We start from the raw sequence: 13,482 nt of genomic DNA, 5'->3' as shown, positions 1-13,482 counted from the left end.
AGCCAAACCTATGACCTGCTGCCTGTGGAAGTCCCTGTTACATGAGTCATGACATGCCATCTTTTTTTTTTTTTCTTTCTTTTAATATAAGTGAGAGTTAGCCCCAGCTGAAACACCCTGCTTAATTTGCCAGGTGAATGGAAGATTCACCATTTCCTGATTTCTGTGCCACGGACCCTTTTGGTGGTTTGAAAAACACCCTTAGAAAAAGACAAAATACAGATCTAAGCCACACAGCAGTGGGGGGAAGAGAGGGGGCGGATTAAAACAAGGGAAGGCACAAGGGACTCTGGAGATGGATCACGGGTGATCTGGTGGTGGGAGAACCATGGGGGCTACACCTGAGGGGAGAAATCAAATACTGTACAAAAATGAACAACAATGTAAGAAAACAAATAATTAAATGCAATAAAAAAATTAAAATAAACATACAAAAAACCACCCTTGGAGTAAATTAACTTGCACGTCTCCGAGACATTTGACACTAGCTTATTTAACAGATGGCAAGTTACAAAATACATAAAGTAAAATGGATTAGATTAGAAAGGAAATTATGTATCAATATAATAACAAAAACAAAAAATGAATTTGTGTTATAGTAAAAGCTCTTCTTGTATATTAATGCATTCAATAATTAGGGGTGTGTGCAACTTCTGGGGTAAATGAACAAACCCCCCTCGGCTCCTGGATGCTACTCATTTTTTTTTTTTAAGATTTATTTATTATGCATACAAGAGCTGGGGTGTAGGCCAGAGAGGTGGGGTTGGGCGGGGAGGGGGGCATGAGGTGAGAGGACCCACTAGAGACAGAGCGGGGAATAGAACAGGCAGACTGACTGAAGTATACTGCTGAGGGGAGCAGCGGGCAAGTCAGGAGAGGTCTGCTGCGCCATGTGGGTTAGTTCCCTGGCCAGGGATAGAACTCGTGCTGCAGTAGCTGCCCCGGTGCCTTCATAATGCTGAGACTTAACCCCTTGCATCACTAGGGAGGCCCCTCGCTGCTCATTTTTGATGGCTTCTCTCCCACGGCTACATTTCCTGCTGCTCCAAGCCTTTCTCCAATCTGGGTCACCTTTGGTTTTGTGCATTCTATGAGTAAGTCTATTTGTTTCTCTGACTCAGACCATAAGCAGGGGGCCACCTGTTCCTCTTTTTGGGGGTCTCTGGGATCAATCAGAGAGGTTGCTTAGTGATTGTTAGTTGGAGGTGTTGAGTTCTGAGAGGGAATTGTCTTTGGCATTCTTCTTTCGACACTGTCTCCTCTCCCACGTTGGGCCGGGGCTCGTTCTGAGAACATCCCTGAGCACATGCAGGCTCTGAGCCTCCTAGACTGAACTGGGTCCATTTCCTCCAAGGCTATCAGCACGGTCCAATCAATCTCTGACCTGTAAGAGCAGTGCCCTAGGGCTGGGACATCGTGGCCACCGCATCTATACACATCATCCTGACATGGTGTAGCCAGGTTGGCAAGAAGAGGATGAGCTATGGAGTCTCTGGCACTCCACTGTGTGGGGCAGTTTGTGTTAAAGATGGGGCGGCTGGCTACTCCCTGCTTTGGAAAACTGTGAGCTAGCCTGGGTCACTATATGTCATGCTTGGCCACGACAGTGGAAGTGGTTCTTGGTTTTCAAGGAGGGCAAATCTAGAGGTAGAAATCCTATCTCTTTCTTTCCTTACTGTGAAGGATTTGGGTCTGGGAGATCTGAGTTCCCATTATTGTTCTAATATCTGCAAGAGAAATTTAGGCACTTTAAAAAATATCCCTGTGCTCTTATATTCTCAGATCATGCACAGAACAACACCATTAGATCATGCATGAGTCCATTCCACAACCATATCTTGGATCATCCCACGGGGATTTTATATAGATTAAGTCTTTGCGTGCAAAGCAGCCAGTATACATGACCCCTTCATCCATCCATCCATCCATCCATCCATCCATCCATCCATCCTCCATTTTTCTTTTATCAAATATTTACTAAGGATCTATTTTGCACCAAGTGCTGGAAAGATGGGTATACACAAGCCAAACTCCTTGCCTTCAGAAAGCTCCCATTCGAAGGGATAGCGCCAATGCCAAATAAAGAGCATAACGAAGGCGACTGTGAGGTTCTGAAGGCACTGGCTGGCATGAGGGAGGCTGAAGTAGGGGGAGGGGCATGGCTGGATCTGGGCCTGGTTAGGGAAGGCCTCTCTGAGGGGGTAACATCTGAACAGAGACCTGAAGGTGGAGAAGAGTTGGGAGATTTGCGTGAAGAGGGTTCCAGGCAGAAGAAACAGCAAGAGCTAAGGGAAGCCATTCAATGCATAGAAAGTTCTCTTTCCCTCTATCTTCCTTCCTTCCTTCCTGGAGTCACATTTCCAAAATTGTCCTTGTTGTAGGCACATGTTTTGGCCAGGGGCTTGGAACACTTCTCTCTTCCCCATGGGCTATTTTCTTCCCGACAGCCTGAGGGTTTCCTCTTTCATTTTCCCCTCCCATCCCCAACGGCAGGGGTCCCAAAGGCAGGCAGACGGGGATCCCTGCTGTGTCTGGATGTCTCCTGGAGGAATAAATAAATTCTTAACCCCTATCCCCGGTCCACAGTCCCTGGCCCCCGCAGTCAGCCCCACTCACTTATCCAGCGGTGAGAGTGGAGGGTTTTCATGTTGAAGCTGGTGTAGCTGCTAATAAAGACGCACGTGATGACCAGGACAAAGACGAGGGCCACGAAGCGAAGAAGCACTGCAGAGCAAGGAGGCAGCGATGAGAGCACATCGGCAGGTCCTGTAGCAAGACTGACTGCCCATGGGTCCTTACCAAATCCCCCAGTTGGACCATGTCGTGAGACCTGGTGTGGTAGGCCCAGCCCACACCCACCTCAGAGACCAGTTCTTGGGGCCACTTGGTGAGACCATGTGTGAATCCACAGGATGATCAAGTGGTGAGATCATGGGGCAAAATTACTTGGGAATATTTCCCACAGTGGGGGCACCAAAAAAGAAAGTTAGAAATGCATGTTCCTGGGCTCTCCTTAGCTCTCCAGAGAGAGAATTTCTAGGGTGATGACTAAACATCAGCACTTGCATCCAGCACCCTGACGTGAGGTCTGAGCATGGTGGAAGGAGTGCAGGAGGCAGGGTCTGTGGCCGATGACCTTGGGAGGGGAGCTCTAGCACAGGTGTGGGAGCCAACTCCAAGTGTGGCTTGGCAGGGCTTGGCCTCTATGACCTGGAGTCCCTCAATCACAGAGAAGACATGGTAATGTCCTTGCCACTGAAGTCAAGACATTCTGGGAGGGATGGTAGTTGTCACCAGGAGGCAGCCTCCAGGGTGGCTTGGGGGAGTGGGGCTGGTCCCTCTCATTTTCCATTATCTTCTTCTGAAAGTCACCACAAGTAATCACACAATGCTGTCTGTGGAACACACATTGGCCTTGCTGATTCGTCCTTATGACCTAACTCCCCATACATCACTGGGGAGGAAACCACACACAGAAAGGGCTATCTAGAGCTTCCTGTCCCACTTGCTCTCCTCACTCTTCCAAGAGGACCAGAGGTGGTTACCATTTCACCTCCCAGTATTCCAGGACTCTGGTAATGCCCCCAACCCCCTCCGCCTTCAGGATCAATTTCAAGTTCCCCTCCCTCTCCTCTGATGGCCCCCTTCTCAGCTTCATCCTGCTCCTCAGCCCTGAGTTCAGTTGTGAGCTTGTGCTGGCCTCTGGCTACTTGGGTCCAGGGATATGGCCCCTGAGTCCTGTGGGGTGGGGCTCAGGTATGGGGTTCATCATCTTCTAGAGCACAGTGTAGTTCAGGGCACCCAGTATTCCTCTTGGGTATCAGCTCACATTTATATAGCACTCATTTTGTGCCAGGCATTGTGTGGACAGCTCTTACATATATTATTTCAGTTTGGTTCACAATAAACCTATGTGTTGGATGCTACTGATTTTTCAGGTGAGGAAATGGGTTTGGAGAGGTCACTTAGCTAGTAATGACAGAGGTAGGATTAGAACCCTGCAAAGTAGGCAGTCTTCAAATCTCGTGCTCTTAATTCCCTCACAATTGTTTGGGGATATAAATGAACCTGTCCACTTCCTATTCAGAGCCTCCTTTTCCCTATCTGTACAAAGAGGGTACAGCACGAGGGTATGGAACAGAAGGAAAGGCCTCTCCTCTTACCCAACTCTTGTGCTATGAAGAATCTAACAGAACCCTCCTTGTGGGTTCTGTTTTTATTTAGTTTATTTTATTTAGTTCCTAATTTCCACTCAGGGTCAGATATTTCCCAGATATGGTCAATCCCCATGGTGCCAGCCAGGTGGGGCCATTGTGCCAAAGGTTCTCCAGTCCTTCAGGCTACAGGCAGAAAGTCTCCTCTTTCACTGTTGCAGGCCTCCCAAATTGGAATTCTAGCCTGATCATTTGAGAACAGATACGGCCAAATGACCTCAGAGTTCAAGCCAAATTCAGACCCCAACCCTGAGCCTGAGGATTCTCAGAACTGGTCCTACCTGACACTCTCATCCTGGCCAGATAAAGAGCAGCTTCAGGTCAGTGTTAGCCTGCGGAGAGAATAAAAATGAATTCGGTATCAGTATCTGAAATATGGCTATGAAAAAGAGTTAAGGAACAGGTACTATAAGAACAGTGAGGAGCAAATTTCAAGGCAGTGGACATACTCCTGGCCAACTCTGCGAAAGAAGGTGGAGCTTTCTAGATTTCACCCACTGATGTCAACTCAATGGTAGAAGGTCGAGCTTTTCAAACCCCACCCCTTGGGCAGGGGCTGATGGGAAAAAGTGTGGGGCTGGGGCTTTGGGCAGTAAAGCCCATGAGACTTGGCAATTTGACTGAAAGGACTTCTAATAGCTAAGCTGCTGGCACTTTTGGCACAATGCCTCTGGCTTTTGACAGCTAAATTGCTGGTTAGGAGGGGTGTGGATAAGTTGCCAGTTTGCCATGTACAGCTTTGGCTAGAACTTCAATCTCTGCTCAGTGGATTCTTTCCGGGGTATGATAGCATATGGATAGCCTATACATTCATTCTCTCTCTCTCTCTCTCTCTCTCTCTCTCTCTCTCTCTCTCTCTCAGCAGTCCCTTTCTTTGCTCCCTGTATAATTAAATCCTGTTATGGGTGTTTCAGCCTATGTGCCTGCTTTTTGGCTCATGTCCTGCATTTACAAGCATTAAGGTGAGGCTGCACCTACTGGGGTCAACCCAGGTACCCACAGGTTTGCTCCATTTTAATACCTGAGGAGAACACAGTCCTTTTAGTTTGGTTCCTCCCCATCTGCCATATGAAATAAGAGTCCAGCATATCTTTAGTCATATTCATATATTCAGTTCAGCATATCTTTTATTTACGTGTATCTATTAGAAACCAGATGACGGCATAGTCTGCCAGCCATTGTCTCTCAGAGGACTGATCTCGTCACTCACCCATCCAGCCTTTGGTTCATCCAGCCATACTTCCACCCTTTCTGCCCTCCCTCCCTCCTTCCATTTCTCCAGCCAGCCAAGGGACATCGTGCTAGCTAGTCCCAGGGGGACCAACAGGCAGCAGAAACTCAAGTGATTTTTGCGGCTGTGTAAATCCTCACAATCCCCCCACCCCCCATGTAGGAAAGGGTAAGCTGAGAAGCACCATGGTGAAGTCCTGGTTTATTCAGCTTTCAATGGTCAGAGTCAGAAATTGGATGCAGGTCTCCGGCTGCCCAGTGCCCAGCGTCCCCCTGCCAGTGCTTTTTATCTCGAAAGTAGAGAAAAAAAACTGGTCTCCTGCCTTCTTGAGTCCTGAGCAGGAACAGGGTCATCCTCAGCCCCATCTCTCCTCTGTGCGACCTCCCAGGTGCTGGGCAGTCACCAGTGATATGGCAGCTCTGAAAAAGCCAGCAGGTCTCTGGAGACTTAGCGATGGCTAGGGCAGGACTTTGGGTAATTTCCAGGTCTTGGACCCTCCAAGACCCTCCAGAGGGTCTCTAACTGCAAAAACTTGCTCTCAACCTCCCTTCTTGCCCCCTCCCCACCCCAGAATCTTCTTTACCCTGAGAATCCATCTCAACAGACATGGTCTCCAAAGCCCAACTGCCAGGACCCAGATGGGAGACAGGAGGCTGACCTTAGCACTAGGCACAAGGTGGTCGGGCCGGGTCAGTCCTTGATATTTAAAGCAACAACTCAGCTGCAAACCTTCATCTCTTTTTGAGAATTCAAAAAATCCTCTTACCTGTCCTGACCCTTCCCCTCTAGGACCTTTGGGATGATAAGGCTGGGCTATCACTCAACCCCAATCCCTCAGATTTTGTAGAACTTTAACTTCCTGAAAATTTAAATTGCCAACCTGTCTTTCTTCCATATACACGCTATGTCATGCTTTCCAGTGTTGCCGGGTAGGCACTATATTCCAGGTGCTCAGGCCTCTAGGGGTGACATTCTGTGGGCTTCCCCATGTGTGGAAGATCCAGGAGACTGGTGGCTAGATTGAAGGATACAAATGGAGCTCATACAAATGGAGCTGGACCAACAGGCAGACACGGATATTTGTAGAAAGAGCGTGAACAGAAAGGCAGGACAAGGAGCAGGGGAGGGGTACGGCAGTGACTCAGAGAGAGACACACATGAAGAACAAGACAGAAGGGGGTGCAGAGAGGGAGAGAAGACAGGTCAGAGGTAGAGGCTGGGGCACATACCTAATCTCTCGCTGTCATGCCCAATTTAAACAGAGATCCTGGCTGCCGGGAGAGGCTGTGAGGAAGGACAGGGTGGCGGGGGGCTCTCAACTTGGTGGCCCTCACGGTTGAGTTGCCACCCCGGAGACCCGTGTGGGTGCTCTACAGCTGGAGTTCAGGACTGACTGACTTGCTAGGAGGGGGGTGAGGAGGAAGAACGGCACCTGAAACAGCTAGGAGGGTGGGGCAAGAATTTCCTCTGCAGCTGCCAGGTAAAATGGAACAGTTTCTTCCTTGATCCTGTTGGGGGATTTGTGCAACCTGTTACTCAGGTTATGGGGCAACAGGAATAAAATCACAGGAACTAAAAGCTCTATTGCTCTGTATGCTGGTTCTGTTAGGGAGAAATGATGTCCTGAGCTAATCCCATGCAGGCTTTGTGGACTCCACCCCCACCCCAGACCAAAGCCATCAGGACATTGGGAAAGACAAATCCCGTCACCACCAAAGGGAAGGTGGCTGGGACCTGAGGGTGGAGTTGGGCAGCCAGGTTGGGTATAAAAACCAAACACGTGGGCCTTGGGGGGCTCGCTATCGCTCCCCTCCTGGCTTCACGGCTCCTGGCTGGCGGCCAGCTCTCAGAGTGCCATTGGGGATTCCTGATCGGCGGATCGGGTGGGACGCTTTTAAAACTTTGTCTCCCACTTTTCTCCCTGAGTTGTACATTTCCTCATTTGCCCTTCCCTTATAAATAAACCTTTTATTAACCTTTCGCGTGTGCCTGCAGTAGAGCATTGATAAGTCCTTTTAAGCGCGCGGGTGAGGACCCACAGTCAGGCACCCCGTTTTGTATCAGGGTTGCTCTACAACAGTTCTACCACCTGGAACACAGACACGGTGGCCCCAGGGTAGCATATATTCCTAAGGCAGGCGGGGTGGGAGGGTGGAAATGCCGGTGGGGGCTTGAGGGATGGGAAGGCAGGAATTGCTGAGCACCTGCCGACTCTCTGACCTGACTCCCTCACCTGGGAGTCCATGGTCACACCCTCAACAGGAACCTCTCCTTTTGTCCTTCCCCACGCCCTTTCTGACTTCTGGCTGTCAAGGGCATAAACCTTGAGGGTGCTCTCCACCCCAACCCGCCTCACACGGGCTTTATCTCCTGCAGGCCTAGTGCAATGAATGCTGGGCACAAAGGGAGAACTTGAGTTTCTGGGTACTGAATGAACTGGATTCTTGCATATCCTAAGTTAGGATGATAAATCACCAGCTAGAGAGGGAAGCTGAGGATCAGAGAAGACAAATGACTTGTCTAAGGCTACACAGTCAATTGCAGATTTCATTCCTGAAGCCCTCTCTGAGCACCATAGGAAGGGAGGTTTTGTGCTAGGCATGGGGGGTGTGGCTCCAAGTAAGACATGCTGTGAGGCTCCTTGGGCCTTTGCATTGCTAGTCCCTCTGTCTGAGCAACATTGCCCTGCCTCTCCACCTGGGAAGCCTACTCATCTTTCAGGTCTGTGACCTCAGAGGAAGTGACTTCCTCTGGGAAGGCTTTCCTGGCCCACCCATGGTCCTGGATGGGGGAAGAACATCAGAGAACCCCAGCTTGTCAAAAGGGGCTGGCCTGTCAGAGCACTAGGCTTCCTTATGCTTGCTTCAGGAGGCGTGTATGGTCTCAACAGGACCAGTCAGGGCTTTTCCTGAGATGGATCTATGGAAACCGAGCTCTTTTCTCCCTTATAACGCTAAGTTTGCCGTCTGGAGCTGCTGAAGTCCCTTTCTCAGCAACTGCAACCTGTCACCTCCCATTGCAGACAAGTCCCACCAGAAGATGCAGACACAAAGGCTGAACTGCAGGGGCAGTGCGGGTGGTCTTGGCCTGGAAAGATCAGGCAATGACAAGCCTGGGATGTTAGGAAAGAGGATAGACTTTGGGACCAGGCAGACCTGGGCTGCACTGACTAGTGTGTTTTGAGACACACCTCTCTGGATCTCTGCTTCCTCTTTTTGGTGTGTGCAGAAATAATATAGGGAGTGACAGTTCCAAGGAACACAGACTCAGGGAGAGAAGACTGAGGTAGAAAGACAAACAGAATGAAGCAGCAGCAGAAAATCTAAGAGACTGACAGTGACAGACACGTTGGCATGGCACTTGCACATGAACCCTCGTGTGCACACACAACACTTGTGTACACACCCTGTGGGTCAGGGCGCTGTTAAGTGCCCACTTGGAACCAGGGGATGCATGTAACTCCACCAGACCTGATAATCCCTTGCTCTGAATTTCTACTCAACACCCAAGACCACACTGAACCTTGATTGCCATGGCTCAGTCCTGTGTAAGGTAATCAAAGTAACCAGAGGCTGCCTTTCATTCTCGAAATGGTCTTTCTCATAACCCTTGGTATTTATAGGCAATTATTGATTATGTCACTGATACAGAGGGCGATAAATAGCGAATCAATCCATAAACAAAAAGGCTTGTGACTCGAACAATCTGTTCCAGTGACATTTATTTCAGAAGGAAATAAGCCCATTATTTTCATTATGTCCTATTTTAATTTTATTGATCTTAATGGTTTTCCAGTTCTGGCCAATGATAGAATTATTGGGTCATGCAGAGCAGGAGTTGGAAGGAGTTAGGAAGAGGAGCAGGGTTTTGACTCTTGATGTTCCTGGGCTATTTCCTAGAACGAGATAAGAGTTGTGCACTAGATGTTTTCCAAGAATCTTCTTGAACAATTTAATCAGCAACAGCTTAATGAGGAACTTGGGGAAACTGAGGCACAGAGTTGCTCAGGCCTCACACTGGTAAGAGTCAGAGGAAGAAAGGATTTCAGAGACAGATCCAGGCAAGACAGACCTAGGAGCCCCTATTCTTAACTACTTTGCTTCTTTCTAGATTAAGGCTTGGCAATTTCCTGTCAAGGACCAAAAAGGAAATATTTGGGGGCTTAATGGGCTTTGTGTTCTGTCATAACTACTCAGCTCCACCATTGTGGTAATCAGTAGCCATAGACCACTGTAAGTGCATGAATGTGGCTGTGTGCTGATAAAAACTTTATTTATAAAAATGGGAGGGAGAGGCCTCCCTGGTGGCACAAGGGAGCTGTCCTCAGGAGCTGTCCTCTGGAGCTGTCTGCAGCCACTGCAGTACGATCCCCAGCCAGCCAGGAAGCAACCCACATGGCGCAGCAGACCTCTCCTGACTTGCCCACTGCTCCCCTCAGCAGTGTATTTCAGTCAGTCTGCCTGTTCTGCTCCCCACTCTGTCTCTGGTGAATCCTCTCACCCACCACACCTCTGGCCTGTACCCCAGTTCTCACATGCATAAATCTTTAAAAAAAAAAATAAAAATGGGAGGGGCACTATATTGGCCCTGGGCTGGAACTTGGACCACCTCTTAGCCCAAGGTGCACTCGAGCCCTGGTGCTCCCTTTGTTGAGTTGCAGCCTACCTAGGAGATGGAGGAGGAAGGTTTTCATGGGAAAACACAGAGTTTCTAAGGTTTTGTCCCTCCTCCCCGCTCTCCAGCCAGTGCCCTCCTCCCGGGTGTTCCCCCCACATCCTGTGCAGGGCTCAGCTGTGTGTTCTCTGTCATGTGGGCTTTCAGGCAACCTTCCTCCCAGGTCACCTGACTGGATCATCATCTGAAGGTGCCTTGCTCGGGGCCTTAATAGACTCAGCTGTGGCTATATTTACACCTTCAGGTTCAAATAGTCCTTCTTTGGCAAGAGAATTGCCAGTCTGCATAGCATCAGGGGTAAGAGTGGGGCCTTTGGAGCCTCACTCATCTGGGCTTTGCCATGGACTGTGGACACAGTCTTCTCAACCACAATTTCCCATTCTGCGCATGGCCATCACAACCCCTCATTTAGTGAAGATTAAATGCAAGATACAACAGGCACAGACAGCTGGAGGAAGTACTCTATGACAGTTGTAATTAAGTAGGTCCCCTTGCTCTCTTCCTTGGGGAGGCCCTTGTAACTCTCCATTCTCCCTCCCAGGAGGCAGAGATCCCTCTAGGATGAGAGACATGTGGGGACTGATGAGGAATGAACTCCTCCAGACTCAGACAGAGCAACAGGAGAAAGGTGGAAGTTTTCTGGCCAAACATTTAACCCCTCCCCTCCAGCATTCCAGGGAATGGGGTGACCTCAGCTTTCTGGGCATTTTGGGGTACTTTATTCCAAGCGACAAGTTTGTACCACCAGAATTTCTCTGCTCAGTACCTGTCTGTGTCACTAGAGTGGATTAACTGGATCCTGGTAGGGCTGCCTGGAGCATCTGAGTTCATCCCTTGAGCCATGTCAACCTGCTGTTGGTCCCTCTGAATCACCTCAGTAGGACAAGCATGAGGAAAGGCACTTTAGACTCAGTGGATTAGTCTTTCCCTTTCCATCAGAAGCAGCTGGGTCATGAACTCTGATGAACCAAGATGGCTGCCACCCCAATGAAGTCAGTGGGATCTGCAAAGTACAGGAGTCCCTGGGAGAAAAGTAAAAGCATGGAGCTCAGGCCTCTGTGCTTGAGTGGAGGCATGGAGGAGATAGGCGCTAGGCGTCACTAGTGGGGTGACAGAGAGCTCGGGACGCAGGCACAATGCACAAGACTAGGATATTTCTGTAGCCACGATCAGGTCTGTGTGAGACTGCCCAGAGATGTTGTTTAACCTCAGTGTCTTGGTTCTTATCTGCAAAATGAGAGTGCTAACAGTACCTTCCTCGGATAAGTGATATGAATCAGGTGTGTTATTATATAGACAGCACTTAACACTGAGCTTGGCATGAGATAGGTGCTATGTTACATATTTTTGCAATGATTATCATGGCTGCCTAGGCAGTAAGTGCTATAAGGATTTATAAGGGATATGCAGACAGTGACTCTCATTTTACAGATGAGAAAATTGAGGTTCAGTAAAAGAAAGGAACTAGCTGACATGACACAGCTAGAAAATCTCTGAAGACCATGCGCTTTCCTTGTAATTTTTCAAATCATTATTTTCACGGCAAAGTGAGATTTGAGGTCAAAGAACATTCCTTCCCTTTTCACTCATTTTTTTTATATGTTTGTGTGGATCATAGCTCAAAATGTTTTTTGAATGAACAGATGAATGGGTGAATGAATAAATATCAAGGGGACTCTGTGGTTTAGAAAAAGCCTGCAGTGTGAAAAAGCCCATTTCATGCCCGTGGTGGACATAACAAATCACTCATGGCCTACCTTTGCACTGTGCCTCAGCACAGCCTCCAAATCTGTATCATGGTTGACTATGAACTGGTCAGACTTGGCTTCTCAGCTGAAATCTACTTGCTTTCCTCAGTTTGATCGCAGAAACAATTTTGATGACATGGTTTCCTTCTTCTCTTCCTTTCCTCCTTCTCTCTCAGGCTCTTCACTCCTATTTTCTATCCTCTCCACCATTATTTTCCTTTCTCTTAATAATATGGGCCTAGAGTTATAACCTTTTCCATTCTAGTAGAAACATACCTGAAGACTCAGGGCTCCCTCCTCCTGCTTCCGTGGAGAAGATAAGATGGCTCAGTTGGCTCCGTGGGTCTGTGAGCCCGTCAACTACTACCCTCCATCCGCTGTTAAGAGAATCCAGCCTCCTGGTTCTCTGAGGGCTTGGTGCCTCCCAGATGCATCCTCTAGAAGCAGTAAAGGAGAAACCAAGTGCTTATGGGAACCGTGGGTGGGCCAGCTCCTCCTCCTGTGCGCCTGGGGCCTCCTCTGAGGAGGTGTGACTTACTCTCTCCCTGGCCTATTAAACAATCTCACCAGGAAGGACGGAATTAAATACTCACCTGGGAGGAAATGAGTCCAAAGTCTTTCCAAGTGATTATCTCTTCCTCAAAGAGTTTTCCTGGCCTTGGCTGGGGGGTAGGGTGGAGGCATCAGAGTGGGGAGACTTGAACAACTTAATCAGGAATGAAACACAACATTCACCTGGAAAAAAAAATTAAAACACACCACACCTTAAAACAGCCCTCAGCTGACAACCTCCTGGGGCCCCAAGGGATGAGGTGAAACCTGAAGAATGAGTTAATGAAGGTGATAATCACCTGTTCTGAGGTTCTTAGTTAAAGTGGGGAATGCTGGAGGGACATGGATCAACTGTAGGTAGGATGGGGCAGCAGAGAGGAAGTGGCAATTTTTTTTTTAAAGAGTTATTTATTTTTATACAAGAATTGGGGTACAGGCCAGAGATGGGAGGGCGGGTGAGAGGAATCACCAGAGACAGAGCAGGGAACAGAACAGACAGACCAAAGTACACTGCTGAGGGGAGCAGCGGGCGAGTCAGGAGAGGTCTGTCCCACCATGTGGGTTTCTCCCTGGCCGGCCAGCCGGGAATCAAACTTGTGCTGCAGTGGCTGCAGATTGCTTCATAGGTTGCGTCTTAACCCCTGTGCCACCAGGGAGGCCCAGAAAGTGGCAAAATTTGACTCTATCAAGTGCTGCAAAGAACATAGGATTGTATATATCCCTTGGAATGAGTGTTTTTGTATTCTTTGTGTAGATACCTAACAGAGGGATTGCTGGATGATATGGTGGATCCATTTTTAATGTTTTGAGACACCTCCATATTGTTTACCATAGAGGCCGGACCAGTCTACTTAACACTGATAATGTGGGAGTGTTCCTTTTTCTCCACAGTCTCACCAACACCTCTGTCAGGATTTTTTTTTTTAAAGATTTATTCAAGCATACAAAAACTGGGGTACAGGCCAGAGTTGTGAGGGGTGAGTAGATTCACCAGAGACAGAGTGGGGAACAGAACAGGCAGACTGACCGAAGTATACTGCTGAGGGGAGCAGCGGGCGAGTCA

General features: G+C 48.7%; 1 protein-coding gene across 1 annotated transcript in view; it reads right to left on the bottom strand.

Moving 5' to 3' along the window:
* FAM3D (FAM3 metabolism regulating signaling molecule D) overlaps positions 1 to 13,482 on the bottom strand; it is a gene marked incomplete at both ends in the record, with an annotated part of 49,238 nt that overhangs the window by 15,937 nt on the left and 19,819 nt on the right. Inside the window, one exon of the mRNA XM_084247749.1 lies at positions 2,617 to 2,724. Within this exon, the coding sequence (XP_084103875.1) occupies positions 2,617 to 2,724 (108 nt within the window). The remainder of the gene's footprint in view (positions 1 to 2,616; positions 2,725 to 13,482) is intronic.

This window comes from Talpa europaea (assembly GCF_964194135.1).
Source record: "Talpa europaea genome assembly, chromosome: 11".
In the NCBI taxonomy this organism is placed as follows: domain Eukaryota; kingdom Metazoa; phylum Chordata; class Mammalia; order Eulipotyphla; family Talpidae; genus Talpa; species Talpa europaea.
The sequence above is the reverse complement of the archived record's forward strand: the minus strand, read 5'-3'. Positions and strand labels throughout refer to the sequence as shown.